The 21,396-nt window shown below is 40.9% G+C and overlaps 1 protein-coding gene across 1 annotated transcript in view; it reads right to left on the reverse strand.

The window, feature by feature from the left end:
- The window catches only part of NPR1 (natriuretic peptide receptor 1), a 735,215-nt gene that overhangs the window by 494,640 nt on the left and 219,179 nt on the right, over positions 1 to 21,396 (reverse strand). Inside the window, exon 3 of the mRNA XM_085639850.1 lies at positions 5,760 to 5,873. Within this exon, the coding sequence (XP_085495976.1) occupies positions 5,760 to 5,873 (114 nt within the window). The remainder of the gene's footprint in view (positions 1 to 5,759; positions 5,874 to 21,396) is intronic.

Raw genomic sequence — 21,396 nt, forward strand, 5'->3', positions numbered from 1 at the left:
TGAGAATGCTGATATTTTTGTCCAGGAGATTTTGCTATACAACCCTGAGACATGAAACCACAGACGCATTTATCAAATATACTCTTTTAAGACTCCTCTATAAGAATAGTGAAGCAGAGCAGTCTAAGTCTTATACAAAGTGAGTTGTAGGCCAGAAAATTGATGACAAAAGTATTGACCTTCCAAAATATTGCGTCCAAAATATCGGCTACCTCCACATTGTGATGGTAAGTACATTTAAGTCATGATAGATTTACTATTCTTAACTTCACATCAAAGTACCGCAAGAGATATACATCATCAAGTTACATGTACTGTGGTAAACAATATTTTGGCTATAATACTTTAGCAGGTCAATATTAAAACCTCAATATTCTGGTAGAAAAGCATCAACAAAGTGATGTATGCGTAAAACTTGGAACTCAGTAAAACAAGTTAATATCACTCAACAATCGTTATCTTTTAAATCAATATATTAAAAAGAAAAGCAATTTAAAGTACATATAATTCTATACTATACATGACGTACAGTTGCGAAATAAAAACTATATCCTTCTAGCCTATTCCTAACCAGAGGTTTAAATTAGAATCTCTTTACTGCTGTTAGAGTCAATGTTAGTCAACTCCAGGCTTTTAATACAATATTTTTTTAATAGACAAGGCTGTTCAATGGGTCTTGCTAACACCACAGCCTTAGGGAATCTGGTCCCTCTAACTTTAATGCGCATACACGTCCAAAGTTGACTTGTTGCTCAGTGGCCACATTATGCAGTTGCAGTCAGTTCAAAGGAGACTTCATTCAGTTGTAGCCCTTAGATTAGGGGCCGGGTCGCGCACTGCCAACAAGGCTTTGTAATGTTTACGTGACTCCTGCCGACCATGGACTCTTTTCAAGTCCAACAAATGCTGGCACTCAAGATGGCGTGGAAGATCTCACCAAAGCTGGAGGGATGGTCCTCGACAATGGGAGGAAGGGCAATAAGGCGCAGGGTTGTGGGAGTCTACTGCTGGTAGAGAAATAAAGATTATGGAAGTAAATTGCCAAATTTCAGTTAAATTTATGATTTTTCAGCAACTGTGTGATTTAAAATACAAAAGCACCTATTTTTGTAACTATCCAGAACCATCAACTTTTTTCCAAGCTGATGAGTGCATGCAGCTTGAAGGACATTGGTGGCCTTATCTAAGGTGATCCACTATTTTGTGCTGCCATACACACTAAGAGAAACCACTGTATATTTCAAGTTGCACACAGCCGAATATGGCAGGAGGTGAGAGAACTGTAAGAAAATACTAAACTCAGACATTGAATTGAAAGAGATCATTTTATTTTGTTTGTATTTTTACTTTTCTGGATTCAGTTGCATTTAGTATGCGACAATTGAAAGATACAGCGGTAAAGGTTTAACTTGCTATAATGTGTTTTGTTGAACTACGTAAATGATATCTTAGAATTTTGTGCTTGGGGGGTCTATGTAAGAATGTCCCTGCTGAAGAGAGGAAATCTGATGTGCATTGTGCGTAAAATAATAAGTCACGGCTTAAACAAATTATTTCATTTTAAGAAATTGAGGTGAAAAAAATTATTTAGCCATTGCATGAAAATACTATAGCCTTTATAAAAAATACTAAATGCGTGCAACTTGATTTTGATTTTATGTTTTTCGTAGAACCTGGCTTGACAAATTTTTCTGCCAGAATTGGTTTCACCAGGTTGATTAAATCAACCTGGTAACGACTCTACTTGATGAAAATTATTTTCTTCAATTTGTTTTACTGTGTTTGTTACTTTAAAGGACCCCCCTCTTTTAAATCCCCAATTTCTTTGTGTATTTCTTTCTTTTAAGTGGTACGAACCCTTTTAAACCCCCCTCCCGATCCTGTCCGTCTGCCTTTAAACTCCCATGTATGATGCTCCACTTCCCTCCTCACACCCCACCTATCTATGCCTCCCCATCCACTAGTCCCACACATTTCCTTTCTTACCTTTCTCTCTGAATGCTTGTCCTTTTTCCTATCTCGTTTTCTGGTTTCGGGTCACGGTGGACATAAAAGTAAGACTACCACAAGCGGTGACATTTTGTAACCCCATCATACAATTTCCACTAAAACATACTATTTTGGTTCAAAAGGTATTTCATAATTTCGATATTTCCCCCAAATGAAGTTTAGTTTCATCGGCCTGATTTCCTCATTTTGGGAAATCATCAAAATGGGGGAATGCCGTCCAGGAGCGGCTCCTCTACAAGAGCAGAGGAGCGTCGCCCCGCAAAAAAACATGTTCCAGAGCAGCTAAAAAATAAAATGGTAATAAAGTTTATTTATTACCATTTTATTTTTCAGCATCCCGTCTTGAACCGAGGTATTAGGACAGGGCAGGGCAATTGCTGCTGAGTGGCAACAGGGAGCTGTGCACTTATATCTTAAGTGTGCATGTCTCTTTGTCTTACGGTCTTGCGACAGCCAGGCAGACATGCGCATTTTAAACTTCTCTAACCTAGCTGTCTTAGACAGCTGGGTTTGAAAAAGTGCAGACCTCCAGTGCTCTTAAGCTGCGAGACGCCGCTCCCTCCAATCCCGATGTGTCTCTCATGCAGAGAGACGCGCCAGGATTGGTGAGTGCAGTTTCCTGGATCCAGAGTTTCCAGGAGCGAAGACACCCGAGCGAGGAGGATATTGTGTGACAAATACGCAAGGTAAGTGCCTTTAAAAAAATATATTTTAATGCCACCAGGGAGAGTACCAGCACTTCTCAAGAGAGACATAATACTTTTAATTGGAGAGTACCGGCACTTCTCCGAAACAAGCTGGTACTCCGGTACAGAGTACCCGCACTTCTATTTTTCCATTTCAAGCATTGGTCTTAACCAATTTAACAAGAGAGTTAGAAAGGCCTGTCACTTCCACCACAAATCACACTCCTGCTACTGCCAGTCTCACAAAGCAGGGTTAGGCGTGGCATTAGACCCTCTCTCCAGGAGGGTGGCAGCGAGGGGTCACTGTGGCTGCCTCCTTGAACTCAGAGCCACAACGTTTGGGTTCTGCTGTCTTGCTTCATGGAAAAGGAAAATGTCTCAGTGAAAATGTGATGCTCATATTCATTGAAGTGACAAAACACCCAAGTGACAGTGCAGTGGATTGCGAGAAGGTTAACATATGGCAGGTTGGCACCCTCTGCAGAGCCATGCACAGGCCATTCCCATCCCAACCTCTGTCTGCAACCAAAGTGCTGTGGAACCGGGTTCGAGTCTCAGCAGGGACGCTCAACATCCTGTGATTCTAGGCAAAACACTTGGGGGCACATGCATCAAGGTAGGATTTTGCGAGTCCTTAATTGCGATTATTTAGGAATCGCAATTAAGGACTCTCAAAAGCCTGTGCATGTAGGAATCGCTATAAAAACAGCGATTCCTAAACATTCCTTAATTGCGAATCGCAAATTGCGAGTCGCAATTAAGGAATGGCTTCCCATTCATTCCTATGGGCCTACAGGCCCATAGGAATGAATGGGAAATTGCGTGCACAATTTGCAGTACCAATTGGTACTCGCAAATTGCGCATGCAATTTCAAGGGTGCTAGGGTGTAAAAAGGACACCCTGTTGCACCCCTGAAATTGTACTGTGCACCCATGTTGCGCACACATATGCCCCAAGGGCATGTGTGTGTGTGTAACATGAAACTTTGAAAAATGCACTTTAGTGCATTTTTCAAAGTTTTAGCAAATTACCGGCCAGTTTTCATTTACGGTAATTTGCGGCACAAAATAGTGAAATCGCTATTTGAAAGTGTTTCAAGCACTGCATTTAAGGAATCGCAAAGTGCGATTCTTAAAATACAATCGCAATTTGGGAAATCGCAAAAAATTGCAGGCAGAATTATGCAGGACAGCCATCCTCATGCCAACAGTCAAGGCAAGTTACAGTGCCCAAAGCGGCTAGAAGTCTAAAGACTTCTCCAGCTATCAGATACTTTGAAAGGCCAAGGAAAGCCGCAGCCTGGTTTAGCTACTTCTGTTTAGGCACCCTATTCCCTTACTAGTTAAACTAGGAAATTCTAAAAGTCACCCTAGAACATGGAACACACACAAGAATGCCTAGTGATGGAACCTTTGACAAGATTCTGCCCGAAAAAACGCAGGTATACATAAAGATACATATGAAATAAGGATAGAGGTATATTTCACTTAACCAGTGATACCCGCTTCATGGTCTAGTTACACCCATCCACAATTTCGACAGCATTTCTAAACATCTAGACTACCCACAGGGGCATAGGAAATTTGAATCCTCCTTTCAGAGCTGGCTATTTCACTACCAGCACGTCTCCCACTTCAAAAATTTTTTTGCAACTTCTAAATGCATGTTATCTTGCCGGTGACACACCGTACACACTTTTCTTTTTCAGACTTCACACAATCTGGAGACAAAAAAGTATTTGCTTTTCTCCCTCTCAAGTTTTCAAAAGAGATAGGGGCACGAGGCATCATACTCTCCGCTACCAACCACTTCCAAACATCCTCTCTCCACAACTTTCCTGTGGATTTGGCTTGTTATATTATTTCTTTTATGGTCCGGTTAGCCATTCGACCAGGACATTTCTCTCTGGATGGTACACAGCACATTTGCTGTGAAGTATTCAACGCTTTTAAATACTCTACTTACTATGTTTCGTGAAATCAATTGTAGGCCACTGTCAGTTAGAAAACTGCAGGCAAGCCTTCCCTGCTAAATACTTTATCCACAATATCAGTGACAGGGCTGGTTTCAATGTTGGGCAGGATCTTCATCTCAGGCCAGCTAGAGTGAATATCTACTGAACAGACATACATATTGGTGAACGCTCGCCATCTTTAGGTTCAATTATATCAAGGGCCAAGGCCTCCCATGCACTGGTGGGTAGTTTCCTGTTTGTCATGGGAAGTGTCCTGATAGTTCACATTTGTCACTCAAAGATGAGTCTACACATTCTATGAAGACTCTACCTGAGAATCCATGCCTGGGCACCAATAATCCCATTGCACCCAATACTTGGTCTTACTGATTCGCTGGTGTCCTTCATGTGAGAGTCCAAATGTTTACAACAAAGAGATCCTGGATGCTCCAACCTGTCTCGTATCTCGCACAATAACATCAGCATCCATGGCCAACTTCTCCTTCACCATCCGATTTCCTACCAAATCAGCATCACAATTCTCCCTGTTCTCGTTGCACGTTGAAAGTCCAATGAAAACTAGAAAATGCGGCTCTAAGGGTCAGCTGCTTGTTTATCAGGCATCTTATCCGCATCTTTCCCAGGTAAACTGCCAGATTTCACAAGTTAGCTTAGAACATGGAAAGTTCACAAGATTGAACCTAATGATTGAGCCCTTGATACATTTCCACTGCTTTCAGCAACAAGCAGGATGCCACAAGTACATCCAAAGGGTCACAGTCATGGAAATGTACTGGGCTAGCAAAGGCGGCTTAGAAGAGGATGACACACATGTTGGACAGACCACCACAGGAGAGCATGTTAACACAGTCTCATGGTCAGAACAATCCCTTGGGTAATATGGCCGGGTATCTAGGTCAACCCACTAGCTATTCACATATCAGTTAAGAAGTCCCTGAACGGCCAGGAGGACAAGTCAGTAGCATGCCAGGCAACATATCCTGGTCAGATTGGGTCATATTCAGTATTTGTAAGGCACAATTGACTCGTCCTATTCAAAAACATGCATTCATTACCTCTCCCTGACACCTATAAATGCTCCACTCACCAGACTGTCTTCCATGGTGTAGTTAAAATATCTCTCAGCGTAGTCTTTCGTCTCCTCCAGAAACTCGCGGTATTCAGGATTTTCCGGCTCCCTGTAGGTTATTATCATCACAGCCTTGGTAAAACACAAAAAAGGTAACTGGTAAGCTAGAGATCTGGATTCATATATCTTCAACAACAACTTCAGTGTAAGGCACATAATGACTAAAATCCAAAAAACGAAAATACACTAAAGTTTGCTTGTTATGTTGGACTACGTAACCATTACATCTGAATCCACTTCTCTTGACCTCACAGTATAGTCCAGATGACATCACAAATGGCAATTAATGACAAGTGGGAGAGTAGTGACTTGATGATTCACAATTCAAGGGAGATAATGTAGGTCAGAAACCTGACCTGTTGCGAGTCAGTAGGTAGGGACCTGGTGTGTGTAAGGAAGGAAGGGACCTGGCAAGAGGCAGACTGGAAAGAACTATTAGGATTCATACAGAAAACCTGGCAGGAGTTAAAAAGGTTATCTGGTGAGAGTCTTAAAAGGAACCCCTCAGAGTCTGAAAAAGGGGGAAACTGCCTTTACAATGCTGGCCTTACAACGCAATGCCTTTATCACGCATTCATTAGAAAGCAATGCCTATACTATACATTGTCTTTACAGCGCAAGAATTTACCACGAATATGCCTTTACACCTCATGCCTGTACATCCCTAGGTAAGTTCCTGCTCCACTGTCGCGCGGAAAAACAGGTACGGACCACAGCTTGTTAGTGAAAGTAAAGTGCTTTTATTCGGAGTAGATAGAATTCATCAGCATTCTAGTCCCGAATGGGTCAGTACCCAGCCTGTTGCGTTTCGACCGCGTTTCCATGGTCTTGATCACATGACACTTAGGCGGGACCCATACATTTAAATAGTCGATTGATTTACACCATTAAAAAGTAAACACACCCCTAGGCAATAAAGCTGGATAACAGACTAACAGTAAATAGGAGTGAGGCCCGTTAACCCAGGTGAGAACGGGCGTGATATGCAACAAAAAACAACGTCTCATTTGGAGGGTATTTTAAAGAAGGACCATTTTAGAGGTGAGCTAAATCACATAGGAGCGGGGAGAAGAAGAGGAGACCACAGCAAGGGGTAAGGGTAGAAGGTTGAAGTGTTTATACAATTCTGTAAGTAGTTAAAAAAGCACTACAGTACATATATTTGTACAATGACCATAACACACAAGGTGAGCACTGAACGTGCTAGTGAAATAGTGAATGGCGCAGTGACACAAGTGCAAAGAACAGCATGAACGGCGCAAAATGAAAAGTAATATAGTGGTCAAAAAATACAGATATATACAATTATGTACAGAATTATTCAGATGGTTTAGTAGACCACAGAGGTGCCTGAATTCTAAGCTGTGTAGTCGACGGCGTATCAATCTGGGTAATTTCAGGTCATCATCAGGACGTAGGTCATTAATTAGGGGGTAGGGCTTCTGGTAGACAATAAAGGCGTCGCATACAATTGTAGATATTTAGGTAGAAGACGCTGTATGATTCATTAGGATCAAACATCAGATTCCAGGGATAGAAGTCAGCGTAATGGCAGGATGGCCAAAACGGGTAATTGGAGTGGAGGCGCGGGTCCGGGGGAGGCACTGGGCGTGGGAGGAGAAAAAATGTATAGAAACATCCCAAGGCGAGCGGAGTAGACCATATCAATGACTGAAGCGGAGAGTAAATCCATCCGACCACGAGGGGTAAACCTCTGTGAAAGTAGGCAGCGGGTAAATTATTCGATAACAGACTAAAACATGTAAATGATATAACATCTTAATTCATGAGTACAATGACTATTGAGGGAACAAGAGGGCATAAAATAGTAAGACATATTGCAAACACCCAAAAACTATATAGAACGGCATTAGTAGAATTGGAGATGAATATCATGGATCTGAATAAATCATTACCCTAATGGTTGAATAAATGATTAAAACATTAGTTGAAAGCAACATGTCTAAAAAAAACCTTTGTTAATAAATATATGATAGAACATCATAAAAAATGAATGAGAACACATCATCCTGCAAAGATATTGCACGCTTCCCAAAAAGCGTAAATTGAAAAGTGCTAGTGCATAATAAGTGCAAAATGCAAAAAAGTGTGAAATTAATAAGATCATCATGATAAAAATGTGCAAATGAAGCCGCTGTAAGAACAACCCACTAATCATGAATGAAAGGCAAGTGCCTTATCATTGTTAGAACTATGTTATAAACACGAGTGGCAGTGTGAATCCAATTAAAAATTCATATGATACAGTTGGTATAGTCCAAAGACGGAAGGCAAGGCAAGTGCCATAACAATATCAGAACTACACTGCCAACACAGATAATAATGGAGATTCAATAAAAATCATGTGGATAGATTGGTATAATCCATATGAAAAAACAGACATGTAAGGAGAAAATAATGGTAATAGATTCAGACCAGTTAGAGTTGGAAAGTAGTAACACAGTTTATAGAAAATTGAAAAGGTCCTCCCTGTATTTAGCCCATTGGGTATCCTGGTGTCAAGTTGGAGTATAAAGTGGGATTCCAGTTGGTGAAGTTGTTTGTCCCTATTACCACCACGGATTGATTTAGCCACAGAACCTATAACAAAATATTTCAGATCATTGAGGTTGTTATTATGTACCAATTTGAGATGTCGGGCAACTGGGTAAGAAGGGTCGGAATTGACAACTGCTCTTAGATGTTGAAGAATCCTGTTATACACTTGAAGCTTAGTGCTTCCTACATATTTAAGTGAAAAGGGAACATTCTAATACATAGACCGCATACTCAGTTCGGCAGGTGTAGTGACCTTGGATTTTAACTGGTCTACTATCGAATGCAGTTGAATATTCCTTGGTGTTAACCCCAAATTTACAGGCCCCACAGGAACTACATTTGTAGAATCCTGTCTGGGCGATAACCATGAAGTAGATATGTTGGACTCTGGGCTGCTTTTGACGAGTGCATACCTCATAGAGGGTGCACGTCTAAATGTTAAAGCAGGTAACTGAGGCAAAAGTTGAGATAAAGTCAGATCAGTCAACACTATCGGCCAGTGAGCATAGATGATACGTCTGATCTGCGTGGATTTCCTACTGCATGTGGTTATTAATATCATGGGATCAGATTGCTCTTTCACTTGCCCGGTGGAACTTAAACCAGGAGTGTTGGTTATGGACTTGCCTTGGAGACATTCCTCCCTAGTTAGACTATTGGCCTTGCTCAAAGCTGATATCAGGTTGGACCGTTTGTAACCCCGTGACAGGAACCTCTGTAGGGCTTCATTTTGGCAAGTTTCCAAATCAGATGGAGAACTACAGATCCGACGGATCCGAAGAAATTCGCCATATGGGATGCTACGAATAAGGTGGCTGGGATGAGAGCTGGTCGCGTGTAAAATAGAGTTGCAAGCGGTAGCCTTTCTGTGTAATTTCGTTTGAATCACCCCATCACATACCGTTAATTGCACATCTAAAAATTGCACACTTGCTGCACTGATATTTGCCGTAAAATTAAGATTCTGATCATTGATGTTGATGGGCCCAACAAAAGCCTCTGCAGATTCTACCGACCCCCTCCACACCACACAAATATCATCAATGAACCTCCGCCTCAGAGCTGATGAGATATATATATATATATATATATATATATATATATATATATATATATATATATATATATATATATATATATATATATAATATATATATATATAATGTAGGAACTCCCACAACCTCCGAACGGGCGGCGAAGAAGGAGAGACGGACCACAGGAGTCTTCAGGCAAGAATATTTATTCGACCATTACGACCATTTCTCAGCAAACCATGACGCGTTTCGGGCTCGAAAGCCCTTGTTCACATGCAATATATATTTAGGTGCTGGGGAGGGTAGGGGTGTTGGTTGGTAAAAGTGTTTTTAGGGTTTAGTGTGGGGGGGGTAGGGATATATGGTGGTAAGGGTGCATTTAGGGCTTGGGGCGGGTAAGGGTATTGGGTGGTAAGGGTGTTTTAGGGTTTAGTGGTGATTAGGGGTATAGGGTAGTAAGGATCTTTTTAGGGTTTAGGGGTGGGTATAGGGTGGTAAAAGTAATTTAAAAAATGGAAGTTTTGGGGGTTTCCCCAATCAAAAAAAATCTGTATATAATTATGTTGTAATACAAAGTCCATTAGCCAAGGTGTAAGTAGGTAAGTATGTAGATGACAGTAGATAGCCCCACCAGGAGCAGCCTCCTGCTGCTCAGCCTGCACACTCCAACAGACACTCAGCACATCACCAGGCACCCATGCATTCTATGACATCACAAAGCATTCAGCATTTCATTCATCACCAAGCACTCCAGCTGAGCAGTAGGAAAGATGTAGCTAAGGAAAAGGAATGGCAACAGTTAAGTCACAACAAATTGTATATGTATTTGAGTATATTTAGGAGTTAGGGATGGGTAAGAGTATAGGGTGGTATGGGTACTTTTAGGATTTAGGGGTGCATAGCAGTATTCGGTGGTTAGGGTTTTTGTAGGGTTTATGGGTGGGTAGGGATATAGGGTGGTAATAGTGTTTTTAGGATTTAGTGGTGGGTCAATCTATTGGGTGGTAAGGGTGTTTTAGGGGTGGGCACAAGTATTGGGTGGTAAAGTTGTTTTTAGGGTTTAGTGGTGGGTAGGGGTATATGGTGGCAAGGGTATTTTTAGGGTTTGGGGTAGGTAAAGGGTAATGGGTGGTAAATGTGTTTTTAGGGTTAAGGGGGGAGGGGGGTCACATAAGAGCCCGGAGGAGACCTGATGAAGTGTTGGACTTGAAAGGATTTGGAGCCATATGAAAGGAAAGCAAATGATAAGAGTCAGAAATCTGCCCTGTTGTAAGAAAAAAGAAACCCTTGCAGGAAAGAGAAAGGAAGGAACCTACCAATGGTCAGAAAGCTGAATCTTGAGAGAGTTAGAAAGGAAGGGCCCTCGCAGATGTCAGAGAGCAAGTTGCCACTTTTCAAGTCATTTCATTCCTATCTCTCCTCATGTCCCTTCTCTTAATCTCCCCATTTCCCCTTTTCATACTATACAATAAAAAAAAACGTTTCCAGATTTGTTCTTCATGTTCTCAGAAAGTAGTACAAATCTGTATTCCCATGAGTTATCAAAGAACAGGAGCTCACTGAATAATCAAATTTACAGCGTGGACACTGTACGAATTAAAGAAATCTATTTTGTTCCTTCTGAATATCTTTAATACTCCACTTCATGTACGTTAGTGGGGCATATTCATCTTTATAAGCATGAAATTGATTTGTCTGTATCCATGTGTGGGCAAAGGTCGTCCGCGCACCATCAGACTCATCCATGCATTTCCACCTTGCTGCCTCTCAGATTTGCCATTTTATAGTATGAGAATGATGATATAACTTGCTCCAATGAATAGGGCTCTCCATTTATATCTCTCATGTCAAAGAACATACTCTCTCTTAATGCATATAACTTTTGAGATATATATATATATATACGCCTTAACTTGTTTCTGAAAACACCTAAGAGTCTGTTAAATCAATAGTGCAAATCATGCCCGAATGAGATTTGACTCCAAATGATTTGGAGTTCAGGTGAAATAGAAAAGGTGCAAGACTATGTCAGTCGGACACCTTTGGAGACTTTGAGGAACTACGTGAATTCCCTCTGTCTCTATATCTAACAGTAGCTTTTGTTTCTGTAGTTGTACTTTCCTACAGTATTATAAGGTGAATGTCAAGGCCATTATGAGCCACATTATACCACAATTTATCACAATCTATATTATCAAATGCAGACTGTAAGTCCATGAAAGATAAATAAACATTCCCTTTTTTTGGTCCTACCATTCTCAAGCTGTGGGTAAAGCTATATTGAATATCCAACAGGACACCAGCATCTTCTGTAACTGGAAGAGGATAATCCAACCCATTTGTTTTCAAGTGGTTTCTTCCATGGATGGATATAGGGCAGTAAAGAGCGGATCACTCTATCACCTTTTTGGGAAATAGGAATGATGACTGGCTGCCTGAATTACATGCTTCATTACACTAGTCACCAGTGGGATCCAAAAGGTCTGATTTATAAAAACATGTTAATTGGAACTCCCATTTAGTCCCAGACTCTAACTACCTCAACAGCTTATTGTAGCAATAAATAATTGGGAAGGAGTGAGCTTAGAGACAACCTCTAATGATCTGCATAAAATAAAAGATGTCTAACCCAAGCATGACTAAGGAAATTGGCCTCCTGACCTCCCTTTGAAATATTACCTGTATATTAGTCCAGTTTTGTGAAAAAATGATAGATCTATTGCACTATTGGTAGACTGAACCTCTTGTGCTGTATGCTGCCAGAAATCTTGTTTCCTTGCTTGCGCAATCCTCTTGTACTTTTCTCTTGTTATGTTCACATTCATGTGTTGCAATCTTTGGACTATAGAACTTTATTGAGCTCTTCATTCCCTTTTTTAGACAGCGAGTAACACTGGTTTTTTTTAGACAATGAGTACCGCCAGCCTATGTTCCCATAACTGAAAATCTTAATGGGATTGGCGTTCTTTCCTTATTTGTGCAATACAATTCTCAACCGAATGAGAGACAAGTTGGAATGTGTATCAGCAGTTCAACATTCCCTGACAGCAGAAAATGTGGCCTTTATCCAAGTTGTGATAACAGATGCAGGATTAATTTGTTGACATCCAAGGTATAAATAAATTGAACTACGTTCAACCATTTGAGTACTAGAATAAGAGATCTGCAAAATCAGAAAAGGTGAAGGCCAATGGCTTCTAATCATTCTCACTTCTTAACTTTGAAATCCTTAATGTGTATAACAAGTATCTTCCAGCTTATCGCTCACAAAAATCTGTCATTGGCAATTCACATTCTGAGATTTATCATTCAACCGTTTCATCTATTCTCTTTCCACTTGATACAAACTCCAGCATGGGACATAAGCAAGGTGTCTATATATTTTCCATATAATTAAACATTTACAACAAACCAGAACCAAAGTAAGTGGCTAATAATATATCACTCTGATACTATCCCTTATCCAGAGGTATCTGCTTTACTCTGTATGATTATGACCCATACCTAAGATGGTACAATTCAGGTGAAATGATACCCAAATCGTTAACCCCCAGTGTTTCTACCATGACCCACCTGCCCTCCTTGTACTTGAAAGACTTGACACCCATCCAAAATCAAAGGCTGTAAAGCCCAGGTCCCCTCATGTCTACAGTACCACATCTCTCTATGAAGCTCACATCATATTTGATTTACCATTAAAGCAATTCAATCTTCTCTCAATAGGTCAATTACACTCTTAAGGTTGCTCTTCAGTGGGACATAAACATGTGCAACTACCACCGAAAACCTATTCCCACTGCCGCAATCCGTCCCAATAAGATGGAGTGATGACCACTCCTTACAACAAGTCAGATCTTCTATTGTTATACATAGTTTCTATGACATATTTTGACATATCTGACTTTGGAAAACCTCTAGTTTTAAGTGCATTTTTAACGTAAACTATATATGTCACCCAAAGGGAAGTGTTTGACAAACGCATTGTTCTTGAAGAAAATTGTCTAACAAGCCCTAGTTACCCCACCACAATTGATGCAATGGTTATGGACTATTGAGCACTCCAGTGTCTGAGTCCTGAGCAGGATATTATGAGCTCCATATTTGTGTCAATTAATAAAAAATACTGTAACATTTCTCTTTTTATGGACTAGAGAGTGAATTTATTTCTCTTTCCTCTCCTCCAAAAAGAAAATCATCAAAAGATATTCACAACCTAAAATCTTACCAGAAAGTACTACCACAAAGAAAGCTCGAAATTGGAGGAAGAAAAACCTAAGTGGTGGCATTCATTTTCGATTACTTTATCTTAATGTTGCATACACAACTATTGGTCTATTGTAGCTAGAACTTTGGGCAGAGAAATTCCAAAAGAGCCTGTTCCTAGAGATGGTGCCACTCCCATTTTATCCATTTTTATGGTGAGGCAAATAGTCTTTGTTCTTTTCTAAATGTGGACTCCTCCAGAATTTTTCTTACAGTTCCTAATCTATAACCAATTGCCTTAATCATCCAAGGTATGAATAATGCTCATACCCAGGGAACAGCTGGTGGCCCTACTACAGTTCTTAAATCAGCACCATTACTGTGACCTGATTTGGTACAACTTCTTTTTAAACATTCTGTTATTAGTAATCAGACTTCTGACTCGTGGGAAGATAGTAAAGTTATTATGATATATAAAAAGGAGATAGGCGCAACACTTGAAATTTATCGACACCCTGCCCTTCTAGATGCTACAGGGAAAATATTTGAAATTTGTATTTTAAACCATCTAGAGTCTTGTGTTCTAGAAAACAACTTGTTGCCAATTGAACAGGTAGACTTTCATGGCTCTTTCTCTACAATCGAAAATATTTTGGGCCAAATTTACAATCACTGGCGCATCCCTGCATATTAGCAGGCATGCGCCAGTTATTTTGCGTGACTCAGAAAATCCCTTGCGCCACCATGGATGCCCCGCATTTACAAAGCGGCGCACCGTGACGCAAGGTTAGACAGATGCGTGACGCATATGTTGCCGTAAGGGTGACGCAGTTCTGGAGTTGTGTCGCAAGCGCAACGCAACTCCTGCACCGCTCAGGGGTGCCCTATACCTTAAATGCTGCATCACTCCTTACGCCTGCTTCAAGCAGGAGTAAGGATTTGACGCAGCTGGGACGTAAAAGTGACTCAGTGAAATCTTGTAGATTTCACTGCGTCACTTTTACGGGGCTTCCTTGCGACGGAAAGCCCACCCTGCATACATTATACCTGACACAGGTATAATGTAGCGCAGGGCTTTACAACGTGACGCATCTCACTAGATGCGTCACGTTGTAAATATGTCGCATAGTGGCGCATTGTTAACGCCGCCGCTGCGTTACAAAAGTGACGCACCGGCGGCGTAAATGTGTCGCAAGGGGCTTGTAAATCTGCCCCTTTATGTCTACAACTTTTGAGTGAGAGGTGTGTGCAATCAGTATATGAAAATATAGAATGCATTTGTTGACTTCATATGTGTATTTGATAGGGTTGATCACACTAAATCATGGTAAATGTTAAAAGCTCTGAATATTGCTATTATATGTTATAATACATTTCCAAGCTGATACTCGACTATGGGTCACATCTGGGACCCACTCTGAATTTACTGCTAAAATCCCAGCGGTGAATAGCTTGAAATGGGGTTGTGTTAGCTCCCTTATTATTTTCTTTTTTTTTGCCAATGTCCCAAAACTATGCCAAAAAAAAATTCCTTCTTTCCCAAATTTGGGTTGACAGAGCTATTTGTATGTACACTGATAACCTGGTATGAATTGCCCACACTCTAATAGGCCTGCAGGGACAACTTGATGCTAAGCCATTTCCTTCAAACACTGATAATTTGGTGGTAAATGAAAAAAAAATAAAAGTTATAATAATAGGTGCTCGAGGGATAGCCACCCCACGGCAGTGGTCAATTAACTGCAGTGAACTTTAAGTTGTTAAATATCACAACTATTTGGGAGTTACTACTTCAAATAATTTATCATGCTTAACTCAGATTAAAATGCAATCAATTAATGCTAATTCTGTTGGCCTGGGATTATTAAATTTTTTCAAAGCATTAGTCAAGAGAGATGTCATTTCATTATTAAATGTTTAAGGGCCTCATGTAGGTAGCTAAATACCCGTCGGTAACGGCCGAAATTCGGTAAATATCCCGTTACCGACCGGTATTTAGCTATTTGGGATGTAGGAGGCATAATTCAGGATTCGGTAAATTACCGAATCGGTAAAATACCGATTCGGTAAATACCGAATCCTGAATGTAGGGAGCACTCTAAAGAGTGCAAATTAGAATTAAGAATTCGTTATTTACCACCAAATATAGGTTGGTGATAAATAACGAATACCTTGCAAAACGCAATATTTTGCAGATGTAAGAGTGCCATGTGGCAGACATACATGCCCTTAGGGCATGTATGTGCGCCACATGTGCACACATGCAAGAATCAGGGGTGCAACAGGGTGTCAATGTGACACCCTGCCACCCTTGTATATGCTCCCCCCATTACGGAATCGGTATTTACCGAATCGGTAATGGTGACTGGCTTCCCATTGATTCCTATGGGCCTCCAGGCCCATAGGAATCAATGGGAAGGTATGCCCCATTACCGGAATCGGTAAATAACGATTCATAATTACCGAATTTTTCCGAATCGGTAAAATTTACCGATTCATTACCTACATCACATTTACCGATTCATAAATACCGAATCGGTAAAATTCGGTATTTATGAATCGGTAAATGTGTTGCTACCTACATATGGCCCTAAATCTCTAAAATTCCTGCCATCACTTAATATGCCATTGAGACTCAAGTTCGAACTTGCATCATTAAAATGCTACGGTCGACTTTAGATGCAATATTTTGGTTTCAGACTTGTCCAATGGGTTTGCAACCTTAGATTAGAGCTTGGTTTATTTTAGCTAAACAATTGGGCATATTCCCAGAAGGGTATTTATTTTTTGAAATTTCACCAAAGCCCTACCTTCTGTGTGAAAAAGGCTTCTTTGGAATGAGCTATTAAGTGATGTAGGACTTAAATATTTTTTCTAAATTACTATCTTGCTCAATGAAATACTTGGGGATAATAAAAAGGAGGTTTTACCTCAGCCATTCAGGGCTAGCATGACCTTTTTGGGAAAAAATATATTCAGGAAGAAAAGTTCTGATGCGGATCCTACTCACTGCTTGAAAAATAAACTACACTTTAATTTCTCCTTTATGAAAACGGGTAAACATCACTTTTACTTGAGAGAGAACTTAGAACCTGAAGTAAGAAGAATCCTTGTGAATTTTAAATTAGAGAACCTCCTGCTAGGAAACAACATCTGACTTTCTGATATCAACGGTCCAAGCCATCCAGCATGTCCTTATTGCAATTCTGCGTTCAAGACCTAAACCATGTACTCTTTTTTGACCTGGTTTACAAGTTAACCAAAAATTATTTTTTCAACCAATTTTTATAAAGCATAATATCAATCCTTTTTTTATTTTATTTTGTAATTCTTTTTATTAAACATCATCGAAAAAACTCACCATATTGACTCATGAGAAAGAGACAAGATATCTTCCAGTTTTCCAACCTGGGTCACAGGGAATCAAGTTACAATGAACAGCATATGACAATTAGGGGGTTACAGGAGTTTCATTTTCATTCAAGGGTGTCAGTGGGGTACAAATATTCCCTCTGTATAAGTTCCAAGGCCCCCACACCCTGTTCCATTTCCTGGGACAAGCTCCGGCGATATAGACATGTCAATCCTTTTTGAGAAGCACTGACACTTTTATATTACCCCAAGTCTGTTAATATCTGCAATCGATTGTACAAAAGTTCTAAATCTTTTCTAAAATTGGAGTTGTATTTTATTACTTGGTTTTTATCTTGTTGCGTGGATGTTAAAAGATTTCTCTGGAAATATGTATTTAATAAATAAATACATAACATAGACATCCATAGTGTTAACCTCACCATCAGAAAACCTCTACAGCACTCCACAAATTTCAGCGGCAAAATTGAGGAACTCTGTCTAAGCAAACCACCCACAGAAAACAGGTGTTAGTTGAAGTTGGGCTTCAATTTCACTTCAGTAGATTTACTGCTACTTTGGCATGGTCTGCAGCACACCAGTGATTTTGGAATTAAAATTCAGAAATACTGCATCACCAGGATGTTTATAGGGACTAGGTGGTAGCAGAAGTTGGGTTTGAGGTCCACCTCAGCAGAGTCACCTCTTTTTCTACATGGAAAACACTTTAACAATGCAACATCCAGGTGAAGGTTCTGACTTTTGCTAATTTGCATTCATAACTTTTCCAGTATCATGTCTTGCCTTCCATAGGACCCCTCCGTTCTGACTTTTGATAGGTAGCTTTACACTACCCGCCAGATCAATGCCATCATTCTTGCCAGGTTCTTTCTGACTCATGTCAAGTCACCTTTGCAAGTCCTTTCCTTTCTCACTCTCACCACACCCTTGTCTCTCGGGCTCATACCAAGTCACCTTTATGGATCTCACTTGAGTCACCTGTATAGTGACTCTGTGAGCTCCTTCCCAGGTCTGTTTCTTCCTGAGGTATGTCAGCTGGGGAACAACCTTTACAACGCAACTTTTACAACGCACTACCTTTACAACGCATTTTTTACAACGCATAATCCATTACAACGCATGACATTACAACGCATGACACTACAACGCATTTTTAAAAACTACCTTTACAACGCATTCCATTACAACGCATACTACCATTACAACGCATACCATTACAACGCATAATATTACACTACACTATCCAACACTTACCCTACTGTTGCACCCCCTGGAGTTAGAATAGTAATTTTTACCCCTATACTATCCAACACTTACCCTACTGATGCACCCCCTGGAGTTAGAATAGTAATTTTTACCCCTATACTATCCAACACTTACCCTACTGATGCACCCCCTGGAGTTAGAATAGTAATTTTTACCCCTATACTATCCAACACTTACCCTACTGATGCACCCCCTGGAGTTAGAATAGTAATTTTTACCCCTATACTATCCAACACTTACCCTACTGATGCACCCCCTGGAGTTTGAATAGTAATTTTTACCCCTATACTATCCAACACTTACCCTACTGATGCACCCCCTGGAGTTAGAATAGTAATTTTTACCCCTATACTATCCAACACTTACCCTACTGATGCACCCCCTGGAGTTAGAATAGTAATTTTTACCCCTATACTATCCAACACTTACCCTACTGATGCACCCCCTGGAGTTAGAATAGTAATTTTTACCCCTATACTATCCAACACTTACCCTACTGATGCACCCCCTGGAGTTAGAATAGTAATTTTTACCCCTATACTATCCAACACTTACCTTACTGATGCACCCCCTGGAGTTAGAATAGTAATTTTTACCCCTATACTATCCAACACTTACCCTACTGATGCACCCCCTGGAGTTAGAATAGTAATTTTTACCCCTATACTATCCAACACTTACCTTACTGATGCACCCCCTGGAGTTAGAATAGTAATTTTTACCCCTATACTATCCAACACTTACCCTACTGATGCACCCCCTGGAGTTAGAATAGTAATTTTTACCCCTATACTATCCAACACTTACCCTACTGTTGCACCCCCTGGAGTTAGAATAGTAATTTTTACCCCTATACTATCCAACACTTACCCTACTGTTGCACCCCCTGGAGTTAGAATAGTAATTTTTACCCCTATACTATCTAATACTTACCTTAAATGTAATTTAATATAATGCGTTGTAATGGTATGCGTTGTAAAGGTAGTATGCGTTGTAATGGCAATGCGTTGTAAAGGTATTTTTTTAAAATGCGTTGTAGTGTCATGTGTTGTAATGTCATGCGTTGAAATGGATTATGCGTTGTAAAAAATGCGTTGTAAGTGCATGCGTTGTAAAAGTGTGCGTTGTAACGTCATACATCCATGTCAGCTCTATAACTCTGACCAGATTATTTTTTTCTGGCTCTCTCAGGTCCTTTCTTTTCGGACACTCACAAGGCCCCTTATGTGACTTTCTAGATCCCTTCCTGACTTGTGAGGTTTCTTCCCTCCTGACTCTCATCGTGTCTGTCATGTAGCTGACTCTTGTCTGGTCATATTTTTTACTCTTTCTGGTTCCGTTCCTTTCTGACACTCACTAGTTCACAGACTTTGGCCAGGTGACTCCTCTGGCTGACTGACACCAGCCACTTTTCTATTCTCACTCTGGCCTCACCAGGTTCCTTTCTTCTTAAATCTCATCAGGTAGTTTCTCTTTTGATTTTAACTAGTCAACCTTTACCACACGCCACAGGTCACCTTCTTCTTGATTTACTCCAGATCATCTTTACGACTCAACCAGCCCCCCTGGCCATGACTCCTGTTATAGTTTCACCCACTCCTCATGATCACTGTATAGAGAAACATCCTGTAACATTCTGAGGTTTAAGACATAAAACTCTCCCTGCACATTATCAGCAGACATTTTTAACACCAAGCTCTTGAAATCTGCCTCCTCTTCACTCAACCTAGATGGGCAAATGTCTTCTTAAAAGCAGCAGCTTCAAAAAGAACTGCTGCTGTCAGGGGCCTTTCTATCGTAAGTGCAGCGAGTGCTGTGGCACCGGTCTTCGATGGTCACCACCCGTATAGCTGTCTTTTACCACACAACCGACGACATATGTCGCAGGGCTTTGTATGATAACGATGCATGTCACATACAACACAGGCTTGATGTACGTAAACGAGAATGCATTTAATATTGCGATTAATAGGCAGAGTGCCTAGAAAAGCACACAGTTTGAATGGTAATGGTACCAAACGTGCTAGATCATCGCTGCACATGCTGTAAGTAAACGACTGCAAGGCAAAGATGACCTTGCAGAGAACCATCTTGGAAGGAAGGAAGGAAGAAACAGTAGCATTAGCTTCTGTGTGCTTCTGCAAAGGAGCACTATCTGCACATTCTTGTGGCACAGCATGAGCTGGGCATGAGTGAGCCCTCCTCACACCATAAAACATCATTAATGATGAAGGTATATAAAGTCCTGGTGCAGGTGAGGTTAGAGGCACTGACCAGTTGCTGAGGGGGGATGCTGAACAACTAAGTTCTGACTTGTGCCTAACATTAAGATATAGGCATAATATGAACTCTGTAAACTAATATAGCCATATAAATAGGATATCTGACAACATTTTTGACACTTTGGGTGGGAAATAGAATAAGTTAAGGATGCTTGAGGAAATAATGGGCCCTATTTTGTAAAGAGCGCACTTTCCCTGTTTGCGTCCGGCGCACCTTAAAACAGGTGCGCCGGGCACAAACAAGGAAAGTGCGCCCTATTACATAGAATATGCTGCACCCTGGGCAACCACAACCTCGTGCTGCCCTGGGGGCAGCGCATTCAAGTGAAATACGAAGCGGCTTTAAAGCAGTCGCTCCATGTTTCACAATGCAAGCGGCAACCCGTCTGCACTTTTAAAAGGGATTGGAAATCCCCTTGCAGACGGGTGCAGTCAGTGTCCAGAGGGCTACAATCAGGGGGCACCCTGACAGTGCACCACCTGCGATGTGGCGCACTGTCAGTGTGCCTCCTGAGAGCTTCTTTTCCTCTGCGTCCACGTCTGTAATATGGCACCAGCGTAGAGGCAAAGGGATTCCCTCATTTGCGTGGGACCACACAACCAGGCAAATGAGGGAACACCCTCTTGAGAAAGCGCTGGCCTGTATGTGCGCCAGCACTTTCAGTATCGCAGAAGTGTCTGCGGCCCCTTCTGTATTACCAAAGTGCCCTGGGGGGGGCGCAAACACCCGTTGCGCCCTCGTGGCACCTTCTGTAATACGGCCCATATTAGCACCTATCTAGTATTTGCCCTAATTTGCATACGTTTCTTTATCACAATTATGCCTATTCCGATACACATGATTTGAATTTAAATACCGCACAATAAATAATAATATGA

This window comes from Triturus cristatus, chromosome 12 (assembly GCF_964204655.1).
Source record: "Triturus cristatus chromosome 12, aTriCri1.1, whole genome shotgun sequence".
In the NCBI taxonomy this organism is placed as follows: domain Eukaryota; kingdom Metazoa; phylum Chordata; class Amphibia; order Caudata; family Salamandridae; genus Triturus; species Triturus cristatus.